We start from the raw sequence: 16,650 nt of genomic DNA on the forward strand, positions 1-16,650 counted from the left end.
ACATTTTTTGGATCATATTTATGATTGATAAACATTATTGAGAACAAAGTTGTAATTGTGAATTATTTATTTTTCAATTATAGTTGTATGTAATTAAAAGATTATTTTTAATATGGAACAAATTATTTATGATAATGTATTGGATGTATAATTCGATAAAGGACTTTTTTTAAGAAATAAATATTAATGTGTATTAATGCAGCATTTTAGTTTATTAAAGCAAAATTCATTGATAAATTTTGTGCATAATAATAATGATTCAAAAAATCATATGAATGATACAATGAAATATGTTTCATTCAAAATAGTCATGGAAGTTCTTAATTTGTTTAGGAATTCGTGTCATAAATAAGATTACAAATTCGAAAAGAAAAACACATATGCATAATAAAATACAACCAAATTTTTACGTAGTTTAGGGATTTGTAGTCATTATCTTGACCAGCTTTCTCATTCTTCGCTCAAGAGGCAGGCTAAAGAGTTGTTTTACCGCATTAGGATGACCACACAAGAAGTCGTAACATTTATCCAACAAATCTTCATTCTGTATGTTCATCTCCACTAACATTTCCTAGATATCAGATTCAGAGTACTGGAAAGTCGATGTACGACGAAGTGTGCGCGTGTGTTCACGAAATATGGAGTTTCGTTCTTCTTCTGCAACAACATGGCGTCTGTTATATAGAAGATTTTCTTCCGTAGCATTAGCCACTCGCTGTGATGACAAAGCGACAACCTCAGATGAAATGGCTTGTCGCTCAGCAATATGACATAACCTATCTGACTGATCACTACCCCTGCCAAGGATATCAGTTAATCCTTCAAACCTTGTGTTAAGCCTTTCCAGTTGCAGATCAATGGCGTCCACCATAGGGGCTTTTCTTTTTGAGCCTCTAGAAGAAGAAGTACCACCGGATGGCTGGGATGACTGAGGTGGCACCAATGGGGGTGTCAAATTAGGGTCAGGGCTGTATGAATCAACATTAGGATTAACTGAGCAAGGAGTTTCACATTGAGTAGCATCTAATCCTGGCTCCTCTGGGATATCCTCCATATTATGATCATTAAGATCTACATTAAAATGATGAGACTGAGTTCGACTTGAGGACTGCAATGTTGTTCTTCCACCGTGGCCGGTAGCATGATCAAGCCCCAATAAGTCTTCCATCAACTTGTAGTGCCTGATGGGATTAACACGCCATTTTGCGGCTGAGGGCTTTGCCTGTTCATTAATGAAAAGAAATACACTTATAATCATAATTACTGGTTAATGTATGCGATAAGTGAACATCAAGTTGAATACGTTACCTTTATCAACGAATCCCACACTTCATCCTCGGCCTCGAAAATTTTCGTGCTTGGATTCCAAGCAAAACCACTCAGTCCACTAAATAGATCATGGATCTTACACCATTTGTCCTTAAGGCTTTTCTGCCTGTTCTTCACATTATTTTTTGTAATCCCTACCAATCCACTCTGATGTAAGGATTTAACAATGTTTGTGTAACCCTGCGTCGTCCAACTACCATCAATGCGGTTACCCATAGATGCCTCATCGATCATGGCATTCAACAGTCGAAAATCCATGTTGGTAGTCCATTTTTTGTGTTCACAGACAACTGCAGATGACTCTGAAGCAATACCCTTCCCGTAATCCATGATAAAACCTAATAAAAAAGGTTAAACTTTTGCAATAACATAAATAGTTTCATACGTAAATATTAATAAAGGTGGAATGTCAACATTAAACCATGAAATTGTTCTTACAACAATATAAATATAAGTTCACGGATGTTACATAAAATTAATTATTACAATAACCTGTCCACATTTCATTCACTATAGTATCCCTAATTTGTGACCCGAGCCTGTAGTCATCCTCACAAGTTTGCGAGTGTGACACATCTATATCTCCTTGCATCAACTCACGGTCAACTTCTTCCAACAAAGAGTCATCATTATCCACCCCGCGAAGAAAGTTATGAAGAATACAACATGCTAAAACAATATCGGTCATAGTGTCCACAGAGTAATGAGGCTTTGTTCCGCTAGCGATAATTGGAAATCGCTTTTTGAGGACACCAAATGTTCTTTCGATAACATTTCTTAGTGAGGAATGACGATGATTAAACAACTCACGGGCATTTTGTGGACCTCTTCGGGAATACTCTTTTAGATGGTATCGAACTCCGCAATATGGAGTTATAACTTGGGCTTTGAGCATAAAACCCGCATCTCCAAGGTAGTATTTGCCTACAACCATCCATTAATAATTGTTACTTATAAGTGATGTGACCAAATGAATATTTATTGCACTTGAAAACACACTTAACTAACCTTCCGAAATGACCAATGGATCCTCTCGTACAAATGCATCCTTCAATATCCTGGAATCAGAGGCTGTTCTTTCCCACCCGGCAAGAACATATGTGAATTTCATGTCAAAATCACAAGCAGCAAATACGTTTTGCGTTGGCCAGTCTTTTCTTCCACGAAAACGAGGAGCATCAACTCGAGGGACTTTAACACGGACGTGAGTGCTGTCTATGGCACCCAAACAATCCTAATACACAACAACTTCACATTTATAAATAACTTGCATTGCATACAACATGAGTTAAATATTTAACTATTGTTTCTCAAATTCATACCTTAAAGTATGAGACAAATCGATTGTTGTTTAAGATATGAGGTTCAACCTCAGTCCCAACTGGTTGAATTAAGAACTCTCTATGCAACATCAATATTGCCTTCAAAACATTATGAAAGTGACGAGACACTGTTTCCCCGGACCGATGAAAGAAGAACGAAACACTTCGATTCTTGACGTTATGACCAATGATGTGTAAAAATTTAGCCACTTGTTCTTCAACTGTAAATCAGAATGCATCTTTAACCATATCCGTTCCTCTTATTCGTTGACATAAATTAATAAATGCTTCCGGACTCATGCGAATAATGTCACGACATCTTTCGGTATGGACCAAGTACGACATCAATTCTTGTCGACGACACTCTTTTTGTGGAATAAACTCCGGTATAGGATTATTTGTCTCGGTTAACACACGCAATATGTTCAATCCATATCCAATCATGCAAAGAATTATCATTGCTGCTACTTGTGTCCGCAAATTGATTTGCTCTTGTATTTGTGAAACTAGTGTGAAATCAACACCAACTACATCGGGATTCATGTCATTCGTGCTAGACATCTCGACATTTTCGAAATACATAGACCAATGATTATCGTTATCCATGGTCACAAATCCTTGACAATCATATAAGTTCAACTATTAGATCTAAAGAACCACATTTTAGAGAAATAATAATACTCAATTTTTTTACTTTTAAAAAAAATTAAAATATTATATATAAACTATGTAAAGTGTTATAGTTATAGTTGTATTACAAATTCAAAATAATATTTATAAAGTTTTTTTTTACTTGATTTTAGAAAAAAATAAATATTATATATAAACACTGTAAAGTGGTATAGTTATAGTTGTATTACAAATTCAAAATAATATTTATAAAGTTTTTTTTACTTGATTTTAGAAAAAATAAATATTAAAAAATAAATATTATATGTAGACTATAGTAGTATTTTAAAATATTTAAATATTTTGTGTAGTTATAATTATTTTATAAATTCAAATAATGTTTATAAAATTCTTTTACTTGATTTTAGAAAAAATAAAATATTATATGTAGACTACGTATTTTAAAATATTTAAATATTTTGTATACTTATAATTATTTTATAAATTCAGAATAATATTTATAAAATTCTTTTACTTGATTTTAGAAAAAAAAAATCTTATATGTAGACTATCTATAAAGTAATATTTTAAAATATTTAAATACTTTGTATACTTATAGTTATTTTATAAATTCAGAATAATATTTATAAAATTCTTTTACTTTATGTTAGAAAAAATAAAATCTTATATGTAGACTATCTATAAAGTAATATTTTAAAATATTTAAATACTTTGTATACTTATAATTATTTTATAAATTCAGAATAATATTTATAAAATTCTTTTACTTTATTTTAGAAAAAATAAAATCTTATATGTAGACTATCTATAAAGTAATATTTTAAAATATTTAAATACTTTGTATACTTATAATTATTTTATAAATTCAGAATAATATTTATAAAATTCTTTTACTTTATTTTAGAAAAAATAAAATCTTATATGTAGACTATCTATAAAGTAATATTTTAAAATATTTAAATACTTTATATACTTATAATTATTTTATAAATTTAAAATAAAATTTATAAAGTCTTTTACTTGATTATGGAAAAAAATAAATATTATATGTAAACTATTTATAAAGTAGTATTTTAAAATATTTTGTATAATTATAATTATTTTAAAGCCTGTTCAAAATAATATTTATAAAGTTTTTTACTTGATTTTAGAAAAATTTAAATATTTAAATATTTTGTATACTTATAATTATTTTATAAATTTAAACTGATATTTATAAAGTTTTTTACTTTATTTTTTTAAAAAAAATATCAGAAAAAATTTAAATATTAATAAGTTTGTTTTAACTACGAGAAAACTCATTCAAACTTTCATTATTGAAATTTCATTAATGCTCATTAATTCTCATCAATATACTCATCAATGTGATTAAGAAAAAACTTTGAAAGGCATCAACATTCTATTAACATAAATAAAATAAATAAATTACAAATTCCCCCCAATATTTATAAAATTCTTTTACTTTATTTTTAGAAAAAATAAAATCTTATATGTAGAATATCTATAAGAATGTCAATGACCTTGATGACGTTGAATGTCATTCAGAGTATTCTCAATTCGCTCCATCCTTTAATCAACTTTGTCAACACGGGTATTCAGATTCCTCATACTTTCTTGGATGTTTTGCATCCCGCCCCAAATTTGGGTTAACATTTCAGTTTGATTGGGGATTGCGGATTGAGGTTGACTGCCTTGAACATCTTCTTCTGCCAATTCAAGGTCTTCATAATCTTCTTCATCTGTCTGGTCAGGTATACCAAGTTGCCATACACCATTGACCTAGAATATATTTAATTTTCTCATACTCATTTTCCCAAAGTAATGATTCCATCCTAACATTATTGGTACATCATTTGACAAGTCTAAGCCATACACCTGCATGATTCGTGTTATCAAAATGACGTACAGTAGAGGCATGTTGTTATCCCAAAATTTCATCATGTGTTGCATGATGTAATGAAGTCAATTAATCAATATATTATTTTTGATGCACCACAACATGAAAATGTCTTCATTCAATAGTTGTGAGAAGTTGCTGCCACGAAGGCACAACATGTGCACCCATGTGTAATGTAATAGTGTGTCATTCATATTAAGACTGCCTACATTTATGACAGACTACCTACATTTATGACATTTTGACCTTATACCTCTTCACGAATCATGGTTGATAACACCAGTGCTCAATGAAAATTTACTCCCTCAAGGATCATTGCAGGGATTAACTTAACGCCATCATACTTAAGATTTGCAATGTTCATCCAATTCATTTGTCTTATGTGTATTCGATTTGAGCAAATCTCAATAGAAAAGTCACCAATAAGTGTGAACTTTAGATTTGTATAAAATACTCTTACTAAGTTCTCATAATACGGAAGTTTCACTTCAAGGAAATGTTGTAATCCTTGAAAATTTAGATGGTTTTGGAATTGAAACCTTGGTGCGACAAAAAATGGAAAATGCATAGCTTTGGGTGATAACACTGGTCTGTTGTGAAACATTTTTTTATATACCATCATTTAATGTTTTGTACTAAAGTATCTTGAATAATCAAGAAGAACTTCTTCAATCCCTATTCCTTCACTAGGAGGAACGACATGATGTTCTGTTGGAGCTTTACCCTTACGGGTTCTCTAGCGTTTTTGGGATGATGATGCCATGGATAATGCAATTATGATCTTGTATAAAAAAAAATTGTTCACAACTTAATTTATATAAGACAAAAATTAATTTATATTATTAATAATAATAATCTAAACGCTAGAATTTAATTTTAACTTAATTAGTATATGAAATTTTATAATATCTAAATAAATATGCAATTTATATTTCCATTCTTTCAAAATATTAATTTTAAATAAAATAAATCTTTTTTTGATAAAAGATTAAATATGCAATTATTCCTCAACATGAATATTTGCAAATTTAAGATTTATAAGTGAGGAATTATGCTAGATTTCAGAATAAGATTGAGGTTTCTAAGGCTATTTCGATAATTAAAGATTTAACTTGTCTAGTGGAAAATTCGTCTAAAACTTCAATGAAGAATGATATGTTGGATTTCAACGTGATTAAGTTTTTTGGTATTAAGACTCGTAGTGGTAAAGTTCCTGTTAGATGAGAATTTTCTTCACCAGGCTGGGTTAAAATTAATATTGATGGGGCTGCTAGGGGTATCCTGGTCTTGCTACTTGTGGAGGTATTTTTCGTGGGAGCATGAAATAATTTATTGGTGTTTTTTCAGCATTTCTTGAAGTTCAAACTGCTTTGGTTGCTATGTTTTAAAGAGTTATACATGCTATGGAGGAAACTAAAAAATGGGACTTACTAATGTGTGGCTTGAATGTGATTCTGCCTTGGTTTGTGTTGCGTTTACTGCTAAGACTAATGTTCCGTGGATGCTTCGTAATCGATGAAATACTTGTCTTAATTTCTATGGGACAATCAGGTTTAGGGTTACTCTTATTTTTCGTGAAGGGGATGCGTGTGCAGATAAGTTGGCTAATTTAGAATTTATTCATAGAGAATCATTTCATTGGTATAATAGACTTCCAGATAGTCTGTTCTTAGAATTATTTATGAATATGTATAGTCTACCTATGTATCGTTTTTATTAACATATGAGTTTTGGTCTAGTCCCCCACAAATGATTGTTGTTACTTGAGGTGTCAGCCTAGCTAAGTTGCATAGTGATGCCTAACATAAAAACTTTTTATAAAAAAAAATTTAAGATTTATAAGAAAAAAAGAATAACAATAATAAAAAAACGTGATAGCAATAAAAGTAATAATATTGATAATTATTATAAATTTGATTGTAACATATGTTTGAGCTAATAAAATAGGAAAACTAATTAAGCACTGCGTTATATTTAAACTGAATTTTATATGATACTCTTAAAAATCATTTAAATAGATTCTCAATATTAAATATATTTAATTTATGAATTCAATTAAAATAATCTAAATAATCATATAAATTCCATTACTATCTTAATATTTATATTTTAAAATAATCTATATAATTAGTTTTCATAAAAAGACAAAAATCATTTTTATTAATAATAATATTTAAAAAAACATATTCACATTTGTAATTTAAATTAATGTCAAATAAAATAAAAACTTATATTTCATTAATTTTTTTTCTTAAAAAATAAAATAATAAATTAGATAAACAAGAGATAATTAATTTAATAATATTAAATTTCAAATAAAAATTCACATATAAAATTACAAACTTATTAACATAAATAATTACTTTAAAATAATTTAAACAAATTAAATTCCAAAACCCTAAACATCCAAACAAAATATAATTTTAAACCACAAATTTAAAACAAACAAAAGATACATTTTAAAAAAAAACCCTAAACCTGAAGAAGAACAAAACAAGATCACAATTCAACGGGGAGGAAGAAGACAAAACAAGAACACAATACAACTGGGAGGAAAAAAAAGTTGTACCTAAAAACAATACACATTTGATTAAAAAAAACAAAAATCAGGCAACACAGAAACTCATAAATATGGACAAAGTATGAACATAACCGATTATCCTCTGTATTACGAAGTGGAGTTTAAGCCTAACTCAACCCCATAAAACCGGCTCATGAGGTTGAAGTTTGCACCCACTTATATACAATACAATGAAAGACTCTAATCTCTAGTCGATGTGGGATCTCCAACACACCCCTAACGCCGACACTGCTCGTGCGTGGGACTATATATTATGGGTGGTCCGATAGTGGCCCGATAGCGGGTGGCCTGATAAACCCAACAAATACTCGTTAGGATAGGCTCGAAATGGCTCTGATACCAAGTGGAAAGAAATAGATGAAATATATTTCTGAGATATCTTATAGACTTTTTTACAACCTAATTAAGGAAAGAAATAATAGGTAATGAAAGCAAGAAATAATGGGTGTTTAAAGCTGTACAAATCAAATCACTAACAAATGTGTCCTAATAAATATAAAATGAAATATGCACTTAATTATAACATAATTCTCCTGATTATGCAAGAGTTAATTTACACCACTTCCATTCACTTCATATCTAAAAGAATTATTGTTTTATTAAAATATAATATTTTATAAAATAGTTGTTTTTTTAATGTTTAAGTGTCAAAGAAACTTTACTCTTGTTTTTCTAAGCTATTCGAAGAAACACAAGCCAATAAGCTAAGCAAATCTATTTTTATTTCAAAGGGAAAAAGAACAGAACAATGTTTGACTTTTCACAAATAAAAAGAAATCATGGATAGAAAGACAGTGGATGTGGGAAGGCTTATTATCGTACAAAAGTAGTTCAAACTTAACAGTGATAGACAAAATTAAAAGGTATATATGGATGGAGTTTGGAAGATAGAAGGTTGCTATAGTTCTAGTAATGTGATATTTGTGGCTTCAAGATCGAGCCATACTTCCTTGTAGAAGACCATCTCTACACTGTGAAGCAATATCTCTTACAGCACCTGGTCCATGTGGAACAAAAACAGAATTGGATTTTGAGGACGCACCAATCTCCTTCAAAGTGTCAAAGTATTGGGTCACCAAAACCATGTCCATTACATCCTTAGATGATGTCCCAGGGACATTCTCTGAGAAGGCTAGCACACTGTCCCTCAGACCATCTACTATGGCTTGACGCTGCCGAGCTATTCCAAGCCCTGCTAAATACTTTGATTCTGCATCTCCTTCAGCCTTTTTAATCTGCAGAATCTTCTCTGCTTCAGCTTTCTCATTTGCAGCCACCCTCAATCTTGCAGCTATTATGGCATAGGGTAAAGATCACACAAAAGAAAATGTCAAGCTTCAAACAATTTATTTAGAACAAGACATAAGCTAATAATGATGTCTGTCAAATGCAATACAGTTGGTGATGGTGAATTTGAGAGGACATTGATCACTACAAGAAAAGTTGTAATTAGCTGTCAAAAAAAGTGAGGGCTAAGTAAGAGACATTATTAGTATCCCCAAATTTTACATAATTGAGACACAAAATTAAATATTAATTAGTGTGAACAAAGAGGTTTTAAACAGACACTAAAATCATAAAAAAAAAAAGTTGTGTCCCCCATAGTCCTCACTAATTCATTAGTAATCTTTGGATTAGTGTGAACTTAATGGGACATTTAGTGTCTCCCTTTTACTTTTTGTGTAGGTTTTTTGGGGAGGCTAATATTATTAATTTTTGTAGTGGATTCTTATACATTTTTATTCCAAAACTATAAATTTGGTTTTACCTAATCAGGTTAATGACACTGATTTCCTGCCAATGAATGTTCCTTTTGATTACATGTATAAAAAAAGAGTAATATGAGTTTGCCCAAAAATACACTAAACAAACACGTATTCATACCAGTATTTATCTCGTTCATGGCTCTCTTCACACGCTCGTTCGGTTCAATATCCACAATAAGAGTTTGGATCAAGGTTGTCAAATTCGAGAATCTACATAAAAGAATTTTGTAGGCTCGACTTGTAGACTTGTAAAAGTTTACTTCACATGATTCTTTTAATAATAAATAACTACATTTAGTTATGAATGAGAATTATATAATTGCAAAGCACCTCAAATAAAGAAGTTCATACAAATACTACAAAAGTGTGTATTGGTCGAACTTGCTCAGGGTCAAATAAAGAAGTTCATACAAATACTACAAAAGTGTGTACTAGTCGGACGTGCTCGAGGCTCCGACCCGAACACTTAAAAGTGTTAGCTCGGTTGGATAGGTCAATTTGGGAGACACCTAACTCGACCCAAGATAAATGATAAGCCCAATGATGCGTTATGAGGTCGGCCTAGACAACTAAGAGTTCGTATTGAAAAGATAATTAAAAATAACAGAAGAAATAATTGAATTGATTGAGATATATTATTAAATACAAGAATAACTGAATTGATTGAAGTATATTATTAAATGCAACTAAAAGTGGTTAAAAATATTTGTACCGAAAGTAACAGATACACATTAAACAAATTATTGTTACTGTTGAATGATATTATTGTTGTTGAGATTAAATTCTCATTGATGAAAATTGTTGAAGAAATGTCTATAAAAGGGGTTTGAGACCCCGAGTAAATGTACACTTTTCTGAATACTTTAGACTGGAATTTTTAGTTTGAATGTTCTCATTAACTTGATTGTTAGAGTGTTCTCAACAGGTAGAGTTTCCCGAGTCTCAATGGAACAGTGTTTCGAAACACTAAGCCCTTGTTTGGATTGGGGGGTGACACTGTAGCTGCAGACGGATATGGGGTGCCACCCCCGTTTGGATCCAGTCATTGTGGAGGGTGTGGGTGAGGGTGAGTTGAAAGTTGGGCCAAATGAGAGAGCTTTCAGAAGTGAAGAGAAAGGAGAGGGTGAGAGGGTGAGTGCCACGTAGGATAAGAGAAAAGTCATGTGTGCCCTTCACTTGGACGTATCTGGCCATGCATGAGGAAGTATTTTGTTTGAAGCTTTTTAGCAAAAACATGCATGCACATCAGCAACAAGCACATGAGATTCCTCACCATTGTTCAGGAATCTCTTTGACCAAGTTCAAAGCTCAATGAATGCATGGTAAGTTGGTGAGAGAGTGGATGAGCATAATAAAAGCTCCAGCAGCAATCTATATGTCCTAACTAACCTCACAAAGCAGAGACAATTCACTTGTTCACAAAGCACAAACCTAGAGAGCTTGGAGGGTCGTGAGTAAGGATAGTGGTAGGAGAGTGCGGTTGGTTCTCGGTTTGTGACCTGAGGTAAGTTTCTGTGAATTTAGTTTCGTTCTTAACCGATTATGAGTGAAAATGAATGTCTGCCATAATCGATTATGTGGGAAAAAATAGTTGATAATCGATTATGCTCACGACATAATCGATTATCTGTAAAAAAATTTGGTTGGATAATCAGTTATGGTGTTTTTTGAACTTAAAGCATAATCGATTATGTGGTATAAACCTGTGGTAATTTAACTGAGGTTATAATCGATTATGTTTCTTAATTTTCCAGATTTTTGGATTTCTATTTTTTGAACTAATTTTTGAATGATTTTTTTTTTCAGGCACACTTTGATAAATTTTAGTTGCATTGTGTTGTGGTTTTGTTTTGCTTTCTTGAGGTATGTGTGTTTTTTTTTTAAATTGTGTTTGGATGTTTAGTTTTATTTTGAATTTAATTTGTTTTAATTATTTTAAAGTACTTGTTAATTAGTTTATAATTTTAGATGTGAATGTTTAGGAAAATTCATTATCTAAAATTGTATATTTTGAATGTAAAAATTTCATGAAATTTGAATATGTTATTTTTTGATATGAATTGAATTTATTATAGATTGAAATTAGAGATCTATTATTTTAAAATGTCTTTATTAAAAAATTATAAAAATTGTTGCAGTAATTTAAAAACGGAAAAACTAAATATACAGAAGATTTTTTTAATATTTAACAATGTTAATAAATAAATTTATGAATGTATACATAGTAATTTTATTTTTTAACTTTGAAGCTGTTAATAAATAAATTTTTTGATTTAAATTTACATAATAGATTATTGTTTATAAATTATTATTTTTACAGAATGTAAATATAATCTTTTAATGTTATTTTTTAAAACAAATATTGTATTAATAAAAAACAGAAAAAATTACATAATAAATTAGAATTTGTAATAATATGTGTACATAGTTACTATTTTTTTTGAACATTTAATTCTTTATAAAAAATATATTTATTTATTTGAAATGATTATTTTTACTTAATGGAAATAGAAATTTTGAATGTTATATTTTATAATTTTGGACATTTTACATACACATACCATAAAATACATATAATTTATTTGTCATAGTTTATATAAATCGTTAATGTTATTATGAAAAAGTTAAAACAAATATTGTAGTAATTAAAAAGAACAGAAAGATTACATAACAAATTCGATTTTTTAATAATATATGTAGATATTTAATATTTTTTTAACATTTAATGCTTTATAAAAAATATTTATTTATTTGAAATTATTATTTTTACAGAATGTAAATATAATTTTTTTAAAAAAATATTGTATTAATTAAAAAAACAGAAAAAGATTACATAATAAATTAGAATTTGTAATAATATGTACATAGTTACTATTTTTTTAACATTTAATTCTTTATAAAGAAATATATTTATTTATTTGAAATGATTATTTTTACTTAATGAAAATAGAAATTTTGAATGCTATATTTTATATTTTTGGATAATATTAAAATTATCAACAAACAAAAATTTAACTAATACAATTTTTTTTCAATTAAAAAAATAAAAAATAAAAAAATTATATTTCATTTCTATATTCTATTTTTTAATTAATTTCAATTTTATATTATTTTTTAAGTTATAATTGAAACTTATAATTATTTTAATTATCAAAATTATATATAAAATTAATAATTATTTTATTTTTATTTTTTACACATGAATAAAAGTGTACTTTATTATTGTATATAATATAATATAATAAAATTAAATAATATAGTACTAATTATTTTAATTAATTTAAATTTTCTTTAAACTAATTAATATTTCATTTTCTTATATATTTATATAAGAATAATTTTGTAACCTTACCATTTATACTATTCAAAATATATTAAAATACTTCCACTAATAGAAATTAAATAATTAAAAATAGACAAATATTAAATTTCTATAACCAATCCTCTAATAATATCCACTTTTTTATGTTCTTTAGAAAATACACCACTCTAAATTCAATTTCTACCAAAATAAAATAAAATGATTTAATTTCTACCAAAATAAAATAAAATTTGCAACAAGTTTTTTCAATTAAAAAAAGAAGAAGCATTCCAAACAAAAAAGAAGAAGATCTGCACCTTAATTAAATAAATAAAAATTCAATTTGGAGCCATCTTGTATTTTGCAGCCCAATAAAAAATCAGATACTAACTCCCTAAATCGCACCACGAACCCTAATTCCACACCACCGATCTCAAGCCTTATATGATAAACTGCACCTCCGACACCACCGTCGACCTGCAACCCGCGACCACCGCAATCGCCGCAGGAACGTACGAACGTACAAACCGCCGTCACCCTGCGACCTAACCGCCACCACCGCGCGATCGCTCCGCTCGATCGCCACCACCGCCGCACTCGTTCAGAGAAGACGCACCACCTCCGCGCATTCCACAGAAGACGCAAAGTGAAACCAAAACGAAAACGAACCGCGAAAATCTAAAGGTCAGTTTATTTCATTTAATTTTCCCCATTCAGAAGGATACTGTGTTGGGTTAAAACGAAAACCCAGTTGAACTCGCGCAGACTCGGGAGTTTGAGCGAGTTCATCGAGTTCAATCCGATTCTGCCGAATTTACTAAAAAATCGAGTTTACTACCGAGTGGGGGTAAGTTTATGTGGAAACGTAAACTCGGACGACGACGAGTTAACGAGTTGACTAGCTAGCGAGTTTGAAACATTAACACACAAAAAATTAATCACCCTTTCAAGTTCTTCCTCAACAGCTCTTGCTATTTCTTTCTTCTGCTCAAATGAAGAATCTAGATCCATCTTAGGAACACATGCCCGAATAACTGAAATAGCAAAATGGATCTATCAGTTTTGTCCTCAATAAGCATCCAATAAACCCAACTTTTATAAAGAAGTTTGTTAAGATAAAAAATGGGTACCATCAAAGACATAGGCCTGAATCTGTTCCCTGGTATTGCTAAGCTTGTAAAAGGCATCAACTGCCTTTTCTGCCAGCGCTCCATATTGAATAGATGCAACAACAGTGACAAAAACATTGTCCTGGTAAGTCATGAGTTCAGATAGGCAGAGAGAAAAGGATGAAAAATAAAGTACTTTGTTAAGAAACTCAATTGAGCAAGTATTATACAAAGGTAACCAGCTATTTGAGTGCCAAAGAACCAGGGCACACAGTGGAAACCGGGTTCATGCACATCATCATATTTTCCAAAAACCTCTTTGATGGCTACAGCAGATTGTTCCACCTGAAGATAACCCAGAGCCAGACCCATCTATATTCTTTTGGAACCCTGACCAAAAGAATTGTAAAATAAATAAATTAACAGAATATGATTGTTATATTATCAACAGTTTTCACTATAAGCTATAATGGTTTTTCAACAAAATTGTTTGTTTGTGTTGTGATTTCCACTCTAACTGAAAGAAATGCAAACTTCAATGGGATGCAAGTGCAACTCTATGCTATCTATGAATTGATTATAACATGTTTTGCCTGATCACGACGAAGGTTTTGATATTTTGGAAAGTTTGTGCCTGTTGATGGTAGATTATATCCAAGATTAATGCATGATGTCCAACTTTTTTAGAACATTTTCCTTCAGTTCATGTTGTTGATGACACCATGATTTGCGAATGGTCTTGTACTTATATTAGAAAAACCTCATTCATGGTTTTGTTTTTTTAAACCTGTGCAGTAACACCATATGATTTACTTTTAAGAAAAAATGCTATATTATTTATTTTGGATTGAAGTTTTTTTATAAATTTTTTGTTTATAGGAAAATACAAATGGATTCATCACAAAGCACAGTTCTGGGAGGAAATGGTGGGAGTGGGGGAAATGGGACATTGATTTCTCAAACTAATGACATAACAGCTTCTACAGCAGGAGCTGATGATTCTATGCAGAAGCTGAACCAGGTCAGCAACTCAATTCAGAAAACATTGGGCCTTATTCATCAGCTTTACCTCACAGTTTCTACCTTCAATGCTGCCTTTCAAATGCCTCTACTCCAGCGCATGTATTCTTCTTTGATCCTTTTACTGTAATGCATTTTTTCTTTGTTTTACTTTTGCTTCATGTTCAAAATTGATCATATTTTACTTTAAACATCCCAGTAATGGCCTTGTTGTAGAGCTTGACAACATGGTTAAATTGGCAGAGAAATCCAACATTCAGGTTCCTATGGAGGTTGTTAAGTGAGTGATTTACCTTTGTATGTGCTCATGTAGTTTTCTTTTGACCTAATGTAAGTTATCTTTTCTATTTTTTCTCATTTGAGTTGAATTGTTGGCTTTAGTTTAATCGATGATGGGAAGAATCCAGATGAATTTACCAAAGATGTTATAAACAGCTGTATTGCAAAGAATCAGATCACTAAAGGAAAAACTGACGCCTTAAAGGTGGTCTATTCTTATTCTTTATTTTCATTACATATGAATTTCTTTCTGTTTGGAGCTTTATCTCCCTATATATTCAATAAGCAACTTTAGTCTAATCTAGCATTTCTGTTTGGGCAGAATTTGCGCAAACATCTTTTAGAGGAATTGGAGCAGAACTTCCCTGATGAGGTTGAAACTTTTAGAGAGAGTCGTGCTGCCGCAGCTGCTGTAAGTATTCCTTATTTGGTCTTTTATTTCATTTAGGAACAGAGATTTAAATAACCTTGCTATGTCATTGGTGAGCTCTAAGTTCATTGTGGGATCTTTCTCTGTAACTGATACTGGAAATAAACTAGGTTATGTATTTTTATCTTTTTTTAGCTTTACTACTCTTTTCTTGAATTGTTTTCTGTATTTTAACTCTACTACTCTTCTTTTCTTTGGTTGTTGTTCTATATGCTGGACAAGTTTACTTTTGATGCTTACCTTTAAGTCAGTGTTTCCAAAAATAACAAATAATACAGCTGAGAGAGATTTATCTAGTTTAGGAAGAGCTTTCTAACAAATAATACACATTTTTTCTGAATGCTTTCTACTCCAAGAAACCAACTATTAGGTTCTTTGACACTCCTCATCTAATCTTGGCCTTATTACATCATGCAGGAGTTGAAACGTCAGGCACAAGCACAGAGTGCACTGCCAAATGGAGATGTGAGGGTTAAATCAGAGCATTGATTGTTTCTTGTGCCTTTGCTTGTCTATAAATGGAACTCAATATTTCTGGTTTTTTTTTATGATGTTATATGTATACATTGTATAGTGAAGTTAAGCTCTGCGTCCTTTTTTTTTTCTGCGTCTTTGGTTAAATGTTGTAAATTTGACGACTATTTTTGTTTACTTCTAGTTAATTGAATATTATTGCTATCTTTCAATTTTGTGTACTAGTGCTTAAGGTCTATTTTCCATCAAGAAATTAATTAAACTTGTTTAAGTCTTACAAATATATTGAAATATAACGTACCAGTTAGATCGTCTCATCTTTGGGATGACTTGTACAAGGCCACAACCTTTCGAGTAGGAAGCCTATTCGGAAGTTGATCAATTATTCATGAATTTTCTTTGGTCTGGGGAGTCATGGAAGACCTTGGCCAGGAGAGGTAGTGCATTGGAGACTGGGTCGAGTGGAAGTGAAATTTGGGTTTTCCTTTCCAAGTCATAAAAAAATGGCTTGC

General features: G+C 30.5%; 2 protein-coding genes and 1 pseudogene across 2 annotated transcripts; 1 reads left to right on the forward strand and 2 right to left on the reverse strand.

The window, feature by feature from the left end:
* Window positions 1–571: 571 nt before the first annotated feature.
* Window positions 572–3,191, reverse strand: LOC137825272 (uncharacterized; annotated as a pseudogene).
* A 5,497-nt stretch (window positions 3,192–8,688) lies between these two features.
* Window positions 8,689–9,662, reverse strand: LOC137806616 (hypersensitive-induced response protein 1). Its single transcript, XM_068606826.2, has 2 exons — window positions 9,644–9,662; window positions 8,689–9,050 (listed from the first exon to the last, which is right to left on the reverse strand). The coding sequence occupies exons 1-2, from the start codon at window positions 9,660–9,662 to the stop codon at window positions 8,689–8,691; spliced, it is 381 nt and encodes a 126-aa protein (XP_068462927.1).
* Window positions 9,663–13,098: 3,436 nt separating this feature from the next.
* On the forward strand, window positions 13,099–16,350 carry LOC137806613 (mediator of RNA polymerase II transcription subunit 10b). Its single transcript, XM_068606825.1, has 6 exons — window positions 13,099–13,510; window positions 14,815–15,057; window positions 15,155–15,235; window positions 15,337–15,439; window positions 15,557–15,646; window positions 16,082–16,350. The coding sequence occupies exons 2-6, from the start codon at window positions 14,825–14,827 to the stop codon at window positions 16,151–16,153; spliced, it is 579 nt and encodes a 192-aa protein (XP_068462926.1). The 5' UTR covers window positions 13,099–13,510; window positions 14,815–14,824; the 3' UTR covers window positions 16,154–16,350.
* The last annotated feature ends 300 nt before the right edge of the window (window positions 16,351–16,650 follow it).

This window comes from Phaseolus vulgaris, chromosome 3 (assembly GCF_051622355.1).
Source record: "Phaseolus vulgaris cultivar YP4 chromosome 3, ASM5162235v1, whole genome shotgun sequence".
NCBI lineage: Eukaryota > Viridiplantae > Streptophyta > Magnoliopsida > Fabales > Fabaceae > Phaseolus > Phaseolus vulgaris.